Source organism: Oryzias latipes, chromosome 7 (assembly GCF_053564925.1).
Source record: "Oryzias latipes strain Hd-rR chromosome 7, Olatipes_Hd-rR_3.1".
Classification (NCBI taxonomy): domain Eukaryota; kingdom Metazoa; phylum Chordata; class Actinopteri; order Beloniformes; family Adrianichthyidae; genus Oryzias; species Oryzias latipes.
The window spans coordinates 21,837,059-21,849,078 of record NC_136243.1 but is presented as its reverse complement, the minus strand read 5'-3'; the positions used below and the strand labels follow the sequence as shown (position 1 = coordinate 21,849,078).

General features: G+C 40.6%; 1 protein-coding gene across 2 annotated transcripts in view; it reads left to right on the top strand.

Moving 5' to 3' along the window:
• Nucleotides 1-6,521: 6,521 nt before the first annotated feature.
• kcnd3 (potassium voltage-gated channel, Shal-related subfamily, member 3) overlaps nt 6,522-12,020 on the top strand; it is a 134,342-nt gene continuing 128,843 nt past the window's right edge. For both annotated transcript variants that reach the window (XM_011477174.4, XM_011477172.4), the window contains exons 1-2: nt 6,522-6,816; nt 7,511-8,690. In XM_011477174.4, the coding sequence (XP_011475476.1) occupies nt 7,588-8,690 (1,103 nt within the window). In that variant the 5' untranslated portion in view covers nt 6,522-6,816; nt 7,511-7,587. The remainder of the gene's footprint in view (nt 6,817-7,510; nt 8,691-12,020) is intronic.

Below are 12,020 nucleotides of genomic sequence, written 5' to 3'. Positions count from 1 at the left end.
ATGCCATGACAAAACCTGAGATATATTAGATTAATGCTTTTAATTTTTATGAAAAATTAGGAATTTTACTGTTAGGAAGTTGCAATGTGAGAATAAAAGAGAAAGAACTAAAGAAACACTGAGCACATTTGTAAGCGGTAAAATTGTAATGCCCAATCATTTGAGACGGCCTTCGTATTAAAGTAAAAATTCTTAAGCAACAACTAATAGCAAAAGCAGGGCTCCTACTGCTGCCTCCGACGATCAAAATGTATTTATTCTTAAAATCTGTATAAAATATAAGGACTCCAACTGGTGTAAAAAAAAAATCAAACCCTCATGTTTTATTGCCTGCATTTTTGATTCAAATAATTCTAAAATTGCAAGAAAACCATGATATGCAGTGACACCTGGTTCGTTTTTTTTTTTTTGGCTACAAGACAAAAAGTGTAAACTCTCTTTCCTTTTTTTTGTACTTTTACCTTTTGGTCCGGAAAACTAAAGCATTACAGCATCTCCTGGACCATTGCCTTGATCAAACATTAGGAGTGGTCAATAGAACGAACTGTGCAGAAAGACAGATCTTAAACCCTTGTGCTATCCTAGGCACTTTAACGTTGGGAGATGGGTCATCTAGACCCACTAGACAGTGCGCTGAACCTTTTTTCTTCAATGATTTGTGATCTTCACTGGTGTCCATGGATTACATGAAATCTTTCCACCTTCATCCACCTTTGTCATGGTAGGAAGAACACGTCAATGTAAGGGTGGGGTCATCTAAGATAGGACAAGGGATAAACTAAAACAAAATCACAGCAAAAGAACAGGTGTAATAAAAAAAAAGTTGTTTAGGACCCTGTTCACTTTGGAACAAACTAACTGGATCAAATATACATTTTTGCAGCAGCTGGGTTATGAGCATCGCTCCCTGAATATCAAGGAGACAGTGCATCTCTTCATTGCTCCAGGTTTGTCCACAGCTCATGGTTTTTAGCTCAACTCCCACAATGCCCAGATACAGTAGCTTGTTAGTTCCAGAAAAAAAGTCCAATGACATTGGAGTTAGTGGATCCAGACCACCTCTTCAGATAGGTCTTGTATTCTTGTATGGTCCAGACCACAGATCACATGAATGTTTTTACTCCTGGTTGGTCCTGAATCCAACCGTGTCGGAACCAGGAATCATCAGTGATTGGTTCGGGTTGGTCTGAATCAACATTTCTATGGCAACCACTCTTGCCAATCAGCAACGAGCTTGTTGGAAGACCACGCCCCTGTCATTTGAAAGCAAACTCTGGGGAATCCGTTAATCAAATGTTTCAAACGTCCAACACAAGACCTCCAACTTTTACTGAGCCATCTGGTTGGGTGAATTATAACTTGAATAACTTGCAAGCAGAAAAAATATGAAAAATCAGGATTATCAAGGGAAAAAATAGGTAGCAGAGCAAGAATGGTCATTCTGAAATATAATGATTGAGTAAAAGCTGTTTCCTTCTCAATGGAAGTGAATAGGATTTAGGCTTTTGGGGGACCAATGAATACTTCCTATTTGAAATGGCAGGAGGGAAGGGTCAATCAGTCCAATTTGCATGTACAGTCAATGGTTTTGACCAAACTAAATGAGGGGAGTGTTTAATAAAAATACCTTAGTTTAAGGTTAAAGCTCACGTCAAGTGTTTGGACATTAAAACAATGGGGCCCCTTGCATTACTTACCTCCATAAAATCAATTATCTTACAAACTTCTCGATCTTCAAAGTTTAGAATCAGAAACGCAACACATGTTTGTTTCTTAAGGCTCTGAATGGCAGAGGGGATTTAGAATGTTAATGTCACTGTAGAGTCAGCAGAAAATTATAAAGGGCAGTTGACCATGAAATGCAACCCACCTTGTTATTCAGTGACATTTGAATTATTGGAATCGCTCAAAGTCTCATCGTTTGAAAAGGCCAGTCTCTCTGCAGTACGTGTCAGTGAGTTTAGGTGTTTGAGTAAGCATGCTTGTGTGTTTTCTTCAATTCTTCCTTATGTGACAGCCACAGTGAGTTAAAGAAGAGGGTATATTTCTCACAAAGTGAGGTCATTTTTGTCCTTTTTTTCCTACCAAGGGGCCAGTTTGCGGTCATGGACTTGATTGAGTCAAAGGACAAATTAAAAAAAAGGGCTCTGAGGACTGCTGTTCAAGGACAGAGACGCTTGAAAAATTGTCTGAGTTTGAGTTGTGGCTGTATGTATAAATAACAATTACTTTCAATTTATCACTTCTAAACAAGGGGCCATATAAGCTCACATGTTGACTTTAAATAATGGGCAATATAAACTGTGTAGATGAATTCATGTTTTATATTGAGCCCATGACTAAAATGAGGTTACTGAATGTGTCCAATTGGCCTGAGTTGTGACCCCACTGATATCACAGAGGACCATGAATCAAAGCTAAAAGATCCCTGTTGACTTGGTTTACATTGTGGCTTTGATAGAATATTTCTTTTGCACAGTTTTGAATAAAATGATTCACTTTTACAATTTAGTTTCAAATATGTATTAGAAATATTCTACTCACTGCATTATGTTTTTCATTGCAGAACAGAGCTGAAATGTCAGGATTGATTAAACTGTTGCAGTAAAGCACAGGAAAAGGGTAATCATTTAATTCTTGCAGGGCAGAATTACGCTGGCTGTAAAGTAAACTTACAGCGCTCTCAGGGATAAAAGTTGAAAAATAGAATGAATACGTTTGAGCTCATCTTTTATTCAGTTCACATACTTACTGTATATGCTACACTGAAATTGAATAGTTCCGGCACTGATTTCCCTTTTCACTGCAGCCCTTTTTTAATGCATTCACATACATAAATGACATGAAATGTAAAGATGATTATCTCTTGAGGTCGGCTGACTGTCAAAACTAGATTTGAAATCCCTCTTGTTGAGAGTGGCTGAACTGCTTCAGTGAGTTTGCTGGAACACTTATTGTCCAATCGTTTTTCATCATGAGTATCGAAAATTTCTGTGATGGAAACTGTGAAATCACAACATGGCTGTTAAATTATGTAACCAAGAAACCTGAACACATAACAACCAGTTCAGAAAGTGGAGATGAATGTCAAAGTTTAACTTGGTGTTCAGGCTGCTATTCCAACTTACAGGTAAAAAAAATGTTAGTGTTAATTAATGCAGCAACTCTTTCTGGTGTGGGAAATTATTTCTGTAATTCTTATCAATGGTTTCCTCAGTCAGGAATTGTGGGTTGAAGGCCTAAATACAGAGAAAGACGTGTGGATGGGAACTAAATATAATTAATAAACTTGAAGATGACCAAAAGAAAGAGAGAACTAAACAGGATGAAACAAAAAAGAGACAAGAGAATCTGAAAACCAAGCTCAAAACTACACAAAGAGTTATCAATTAACCCAAAGTAGCTAAGCTGATGGCAGATAAGACTTCTTGAAAACCTGATGGAAGGTACCTCATATGTAAGGCCATTGGGGTACCGGGCTTCCAAGAACTGATGACAGCTTGGAGGCCGTCCAAATCACATTCTGGAGTATTATTATTATTATTATTATTATTATTATTATTATTATTTGTCTGTTTGGCAAGTCAGTCTTTTGCACAGCTCAGGGGTTGGGCTACTTGTCAGTAAAACCCCTCTTGCTAAGAGTTCTTTGGTGGGGGGGGTGCCTGGACACTGCTGCTATTAAACATGAGGTGTCCACACAGTGCCCCCACCCACCAAACTTTAAATACACCCTTTGGTACATGCTTGCCCTTTTCTAACATAAGACAGGCCATTGAATATCTCTTCACTTGTCCATCTCTTGTGGATGGCGCCAGTGGCTGGTATCGTAGTGGTAGTTGTATCACTCTAGAATTGGCTCCTAAGACCTAACTGTCCTCTCTCTGTCATAACAGCAGCCGCCACGCCCCCACAGCGGCTGCTTGTCAGGGTTAACTCTCTTCACCTGTTCACGTCAGTATATATTGCTGTTGCACCACTTCGTTCTTTGCCAGAACGTCTAATCTACTATTTGACTACCAGCCAGCTCTCACGCTCTGTGTTCCAGTCTGCAGATCGTCAGCAAATCGGGATTTCTGCTCCACGCTCTAAAGTCTGCTGTCACCTGCCTGTTATTCCTGCCACTCATTACGGACCACGTTTTCAAGCTTTATCCTGAGCTGCTTCTACTGACTCACATTGCTGTGATCGCCTATTCCTCACCGCAAGGTTCTGCCTCAAGATTCAGCCATAAGACATCTCCTCTGCTGCATTCTCTGTTACGAACTTCCTCATTCTGGAGTTGGCGCCCCGGGCCTTCCATGAACTCTGGACTCTCCTCCGTCTGTTTTCTCCTCTCACTCCTGGCCTCCCACAAGTCTGCCTAGTATCCTGCCTGCTCTGGTCCCCTTCACATAAACTCTGCAGATCTCATACTCCTGGTTCTGTCATCTTTTGTTGGTCCTCAAGATCTGGTTTTGACACTCTCCACATGGAGAAGGGGATCCCTAAGACTTCTTCCCATGGTGGTGGTGGTGTGTGTGTGTGTGTGTGGGGGGGGGGGGGGGGGGGGGGGTTCTAATTTTGCCTTCCTATGGGCTGCTCTGTTTTTCATCATCGCCTGGTTGGTCCTGACTTTCTGATCTTATGCGTTCCTTTATGGGGCCTACACCTCTAATTGGTGCCCTCCTACCAGGTGGTGGGTTCTCATTACGTCTGCTGCATGCTGAACTCACAATTGGACAGACTAAAGGCCCGTTCACACCGGGACGAATTTCGCCGGCGATTTTCGCTGACGTTTAATGCCTCGTGACTAAACAAAGGGCACCAATGAGTGTGCACACCGACGCGAAAAAACGCCAGGCGTCAAAGCGTCAAAAAAAAAAAAACGCCTCGGGTTCGTTTTTTTTTTTTTTGACGCCTCGCGTCGAATTCTATTCGACCAATGAGAATGGCGCTTTTGCACACGTGTCTGGAGCTTCTGAAGTTACAGTAAAACACAACTTGGGGGCGCTCAAACACTAAACTGCCTTGCTGAGCACACATACCAGCGAAGAAGATAGACGCCAAGTAGCGTCTACACTGCCGCAAAGAAATAATGACGGACATTCTAAAATATCCCCGAACCAAGCACCAGTTGGAGCTACTGGTGCTTGAAATATTCATGTTTTCTTTATATTATTCTGACAAGCGCGTAAATACTTGCCCTCTTCTTCTAAGTGAAAAGCGACTTTAAGAAGCGTAAAGTTGCGCAGCGCCACCTTGTGTACAGGAGTATTTCTGTTTACATTAAACGCCATCTAATGTCAGGGAATGAAATTGCATGTTTGCTCGGCTCATCGTCAGCGAAAATCGCCTGGGTGTGAACACAAAAAACGTGGCGAAAAATGCTGGCGAATAACGCCTGGCGAATATTCGTCCCGGTGTGTACGGGCCTTAAGGAACTGCGTTTAAAGCAGCGCTGGTTCTTCTTTAGGGTCTATAGAAATATCAACTTTTAAAAAAGCATTTTGCCTTATTCACATGCACAAATAAGTGTGAACAGGACACAGACCGGTGAAAAGATGTACCATGAAACCTTGTGACTGGGCAGCTAGAATATGAAGAACAGCTACCACACAGCACCTTGTGAAATGGTGGGTAAAACCAGACAGGAGGACCTCATTCCTGGTCAAGACCTTAAAAAATAACGGATAATCATTACAGGAGGGAAATCTTATACATGGCCTCCGATTTAGATCAAGATGATTAGAAACATCCTAGATTTAATTGAAAAGACAGTGACTTTGGCTCACGTTGGCGCATTCACCAGTCAAGGTCAGTGCTTAGTCTGTCATCCCCAATCCATGAAATAAAGTGGCTTTGGAAAAGGCTCTTTTTATATTTATCTTTTTATTATTATTATATGCATGTAAAAAATAAATAAAAACACTGATCATGATTTAATTTGAATCATTCTGAGAAGATAACTTAACTCAATGTATTGTCTGAATGAATATAAATCAGAATAATGTTGCTGTTTGTTTCTGAAAAGTTCATCACCAGATTGACTCTAAACTGATTCATTTTTATACCACAAAATTGGATTTCAACATGATCTTTTCGTAATCTTCAAAATGATTTTAAAATTGTTTACAAAAAATGTTCATGTTCATCCCGATAGTAAACATCAATTGGCCAAATTAGATCAATCGGTAATCCAAATCTGTAAAATTATTTAGATACACACACACACACACACACCTTTTTGTTTTGTTTTTCCCCCAACAAAATTACGCTCCATGTGTTAGTTTTGGCGACCCTGTCAATTAGTAGTTGCGTCCCTGGTTGGATAGATGTAGAAATAACCGGCATTACATTTTACAATAGAGAACAGTTTGGAGAGTAATTGTGGAAGTAGGAGCCGCTGACGGTCGCGTCACATCTTTGCGCGCATCGATGGATCGGCGTCCAGGTTCCGGTTGCAGTTTGGTTCACCATGCGCAAAGAGGAGGGAAGAGAGAGAGGAAGCGCGCTCCTCCTCCTTCTCCTCCTCCGTGTCTTCCCACGACTCATCCTGAAAAGCCAAGGTAATTCTCTCCTCACGGCGGAGTCTGTTCGTGATTTCTCCTCAGACAAGAGGAAAACTGAACTAAAACAGCTGTTCTCTCCCGATCGCCTACTTTTCCGCCTTCCATCTCTGATCTGAGTGATGTTCTTTTCCTCTTCGCCAAATAACTTCTTTCCTGGTATGTTTTCTTCCTGGCAAGCTTTTAGAGATAGAAACCAAAACGTCGGCTTGAAACTAAACTGCTTTGGGAGACCGCCGCGCGTTTTTGGATGGAGAATTTAGATTTGGTGAGTTGTGAATCTCTCGATTTTAACCAACATTCAGACTGTCAACCTGTTCGTGTGGTTTTGGCTCGTTGCGCATTTGGGATTAACAGTCACGGTGTCATTCACAATAATCCCACACATTTGACAAATGTCTGGATTATGTAGCGCAATTCACCTTTGGATTGGTTGTTAATTTGTCCTTTAAACCCATATAAAGGTGTTCAGATTCTGCTGATGTTTTTTTTTGTTTTTAAACTTGAAACTCAACAGGTTAAGGATCTGCTCCGTCTGTGTTAGGAAGACATTGGTTTTCAAAGTTTTAAAGCAGGATGAAACAAGCATGTGAAACTGTTCTGGGCTGCAGTTTTCTGCCTTGCATCACTTTGTCACCTGTAGATGCAGTGAACTGTAGCCAGTGGAAGCTCTGCAACCTTGAAGCAATTACAAGGACGGTAATACCTGTTGGAGCAGCAATGTGTCTCAGCAGTTACATTAAAGCCTTTATGAAATGAGTTCTCTTTTGCTTCTTAAAAAAAACGGTTTATTGAGTCATCAATGTCACATTTACTGTTTTTGCCACTATTTTTTCTATAAACGTTAATCTTTCCAATTCAAACATTTCGTGTCCTCTGTTCTTTTTTTAACCTCTTATCATTAATGAAAGAACATAGCAGCCCTTTGCACATTTTCAAACTCATCACTCTCTTCCCTCCAGGTGGTGAGTGAGCTGAAGTCAAGCTGGTTGTGAAGGTGCTGGACTTTTTCCCCCCTTTACCCCAAGCCGGACACAGCATGGCTGCGGGAGTGGCGGCATGGCTTCCCTTTGCCCGGGCTGCAGCAATCGGCTGGATGCCTGTGGCTAACCTGCCCATGCCAGTGGCACCTACTGAAAAAAACAAGAAGCAGGATGAGCTCATTGTTCTCAATGTCAGTGGACGACGCTTCCAGACCTGGAAGAACACGCTGGATCGCTACCCTGACACACTGCTTGGCAGCTCAGAAAAGGAGTTCTTCTACAACGAGGAGACCAAAGAGTACTTCTTTGATCGAGATCCTGATGTTTTCCGCAGCGTGCTCAACTTCTACCGCACAGGCAAGCTCCACTATCCACGCTATGAGTGTATCTTGTCTTATGACGAAGAGCTGGCTTTCTTTGGCATTGTACCAGAGATCATTGGAGACTGTTGCTATGAAGAGTACAAGGACAGGAAAAGGGAGAACGCAGAACGTCTGATGGATGATCAAGAGGACAACAAAGATTCTAAGCTGCCTAACATGACCTTCAGAGAGACAATGTGGCGAGCTTTTGAGAATCCTCAAACTTCCACCATGGCTCTGGTCTTCTACTATGTAACTGGCTTCTTCATTGCTGTCTCAGTCATGACCAATGTGGTCGAGACGGTGCCCTGTGGTTCAGTACCCAATCAGAAGGAAGTGCCGTGTGGCGAGCGCTATACCGTGGCCTTTTTCTGCATGGACACGGCTTGCGTTATGATCTTCACCGTGGAGTATCTGATGCGTTTATTTGCAGCACCAAACCGTTATCGCTTTATGAGATCCGTTATGAGCATTATTGACGTGGTAGCCATCTTACCCTACTACATTGGGCTGGTGATGACTGACAATGAGGATGTGAGCGGCGCTTTTGTGACACTTCGCGTTTTCCGCGTGTTTCGTATCTTTAAGTTCTCCCGGCACTCGCAGGGCCTGCGAATTCTGGGCTACACGCTGAAGAGCTGTGCATCGGAGCTGGGCTTCCTACTCTTCTCCCTTACAATGGCCATAATTATCTTTGCTACCGTCATGTTTTACGCTGAGAAGGGTTCAAGCTCCAGCAAATTCACCAGCATCCCAGCCTCCTTCTGGTACACCATCGTTACTATGACAACACTCGGGTAAGAGCAGAGCAGACACATCTTTTATTCGTTTGTGACTTGCTGTGTTTGTATGTATAAGAGCAGGAATGTGTGTTTGCAGCTGTGACAATTGTTTGATGTAAAGGTTTGACTAGAAACATATGCTTTTGAATTTTCTTGTCCATTAGGGTTTGCCCTTTCCAAGAAACCATTTGGTTATAAAGATAAGGAAATCCAGGTGGAAAGAACATGCTTTTTAGCCTTCTGAGCCCATTTTCCTCTTTTTCCCAAACCAAACTCTGCTGGGAACTGTCACAATCACAGTGTTTTCTCTCTGGAATGACTTTGCCATTGCTCAGCCCCCATATGTCACAGATAGGAGAAACATAGAAATTGTGGAGGAAGTGGAAATTTGAAAGCATCCTAAAAAAATCTCAACATCACAGATGAAATAGAAAGATAATATTGTCAGTTCTTGCTCTAACTTACTATGTGGTTAGCATCACTGCACTTTAAGAATGATCTGAAATTCCCAGTCCGCATGCAGAGAGCACTCCTCCTACTTAATTCACCACTTGTAAGTTGCTTGTTGCTGGCCTTGTAGAGTCTTGAACAATGAAATCTGCAATGCTGAACATCACAATGTTTGCTGTTTGTGCTGAAAATACAAGCAGGAATAATATTTTTTATTAACACATCATTTTCTTTAGTATACATCTTTCCATTTCCCACTAAATGTTCAATTAACCCACAACCTTGAGCTATTGTTATCACACCTGTAACAAAAGTGAATTGGTTTTGAAAAACGTTGGGAAATGAACATTTAAAGCGCCTTAATGGGATTGATTTGTTTTGTCTGCTACCCTGTTTCTCTCTTTTTGATCTCGTTGTGTGTTTCCACCAGCAATTTTGTAGAATAATGAGAGTAATCACACATAAAACATCACATTTACTGTAGATTGCAGCCAAACAAGCACACACCAAGCAAGACTAAAAGACTGGACTCTGTTGGACAATGTGTTTTATGACTGTGTATGTGAGCGAGAGAAAGACAGTCCCAGCCTGAAAATCTGGTCAATTTCAACATGTCAGAGTCATTAAGGCCAGGAACGTCTCTGAGCTCATTGCTGTGACACACTTGGCACACTTTCATCTTGCAACGCAATTAAGAACATTTCCCAGAATATTTGGGGTGATTGATTCTAGGTCAGTCGTCTGGTCTAAAAAAAAACCTGTACAAATCATATACATATATTAACATTCGTGTCCATTCAATGAATTTGCAGCTGCTTATGTTGCTCCACACTCTAGCCCACAATGAGGCATAATATCTAAGATGTGAAAGCGTCTCCTGTTGCTTCAGAGCATGTATGTTATGCTAAGGGTAGGGTAGACGTTGAGTTTGGCCTCATCAATAAAGCAGGGGCCAGAAGAGGGTGTCAGAGTGACTAATGATGTAGCCCACTGCATCTGCTGACTAATGTAAACCTTCCTGACTTTTTGGTCTGTGCTCAGGGGTTATGTCATAAACACACACACTGAAACACACCCAATGACACCTCTTTGTACATTTGAGCGTTTGGAAACACACTAGGAAACACCCCTGTTATAGAGGTTGAATTGAAAGGATCATCCAACATACCTGTTCAATTTTAGATTTTAGATTAGATTTTCTGATTTTATATCTTTTTATCTGTGACATCTCAACTATCAGTCATTTTTACTGATCAAGCTCATTTTTGTTTCCTGGAGTGCCTTTTGTCTGCAGTTGTGTCAAAGCTTATGCTTAGATGGAGTCTGGTTCTTTGTTCTTTTTCAGACACTCTCTGCAATCTCATCTTTAATTCACTGCTAACTTGTGAGCTTTAGTTCTCGTGTTTCTGCTGCACTCTGTAAAAAATATTTTGATTATTTTTCCATTTGGGTTTGACAAGTCTGTATGTGTCGCTTTTTTCCTGACTTTTGCTTAACAAAATGCATTTGGTTTAGTGTGGCCAACAGTACAGCTACGTAACAAAATCAGTTGTAGAAATTTATTTGGACTCTGTCGTGACTCAAAGCCACTTCAGTGTATTCCACTTAAAATATTCAAACTGTCTTTTTGGAAAATCACATAATACTCATTAAAATGCTAATTCAGTAAGTAAAAGTGAGACACTCCCCATAGTACCTGTATCTTATCTAATTTTTTACTGACTGCATTACTTTAAAAAGTAATTTTCTCCATAGAAAATAGAACTTGTGTTATCTAGGTAATAGGCGGTAGCACACTCATTTTTTTTTAGTCTCTTACATTCAGTTTTTCAAACTGTATTTTCTCTTTTGTTATAATTATATGCATATTATCTGGGTTTTACAGGGGATGTGGTATGGAGATTCATGGGAAAATCTTTCATAAAGATCCCCAAAGGTGTTTTGGAGCTGTTAAGCTTATCCCTGATGTCCTTGATCTTTTGTGCTTCTCCTTTTCAGCTAAAAGGATTTTGCTATCACCCTTCGCTGTACAATATTCCCACTGTCAACTGTAAGACCCTAATTTGAGAGCTGAAAGTAGCACACAGAACTTCAGATGGTCATGTGTCTAACTGTACAGATCCAAGGATATACCCAGTGTAATGCAAAATATTTAACAGCTGTGTTTCTTACTTAGCTTTGAAGCTTTTCTTGCTTGATTCGCAACCCTGAAAAGTTTGCAATATTTCAAGCACTTTAAAGATTCTATCAAATTTTCTTTTGATTGGGGAGTTCATTGGTTGCAGGCCAGTTTTATATCAATGTGACTTGTTTTTCCTGACAAAAAACTCTTCATAACCCTTTTCTGGACTGTTCCAGATGTAGGGGTGATTCTCCAGAAATTATCCAAATCCCAGAAACTCTCATATATATTCCCTGAAGGGCTAACTTTAAAGTTTGAGCAACCAATTTACTGCTTGAGTGCAGCTGAGAAAACATTCTTGTTGAAGAATTGCTGCTAACTCCCAGAATTATGTAAAACATTCTGAGATCTGATCTATACTTGGTGGTTTGTGGCCCATGACCATTTTATGACTTTTTTGGCAAAATTTGGCACCTGATAAAAGCAAGTTACGACAGTAAAAAAAGAAGAAAGAGCCCAAATGCCACTAAAATGTATTAAGACCAAATTTTTTTTTTTTTTTTTTTTTTTTTTCTTTTTTTTTTCTTTTTTTTAACTTGTTCTGTCCAACAGCTGAGCAAACAGATTAGAGCTGAAGGCTTTTTGTGTTGGACAGGTTTTACTATCACAAAAAGAGGTTATATAGCTTCAAGAAACTAGAGTGTAGATTTGTATAAACCCCTTTTTGTCGTATTATTTTTTATTTATTTGTTACATTTAGTGTGTGTGGGGAG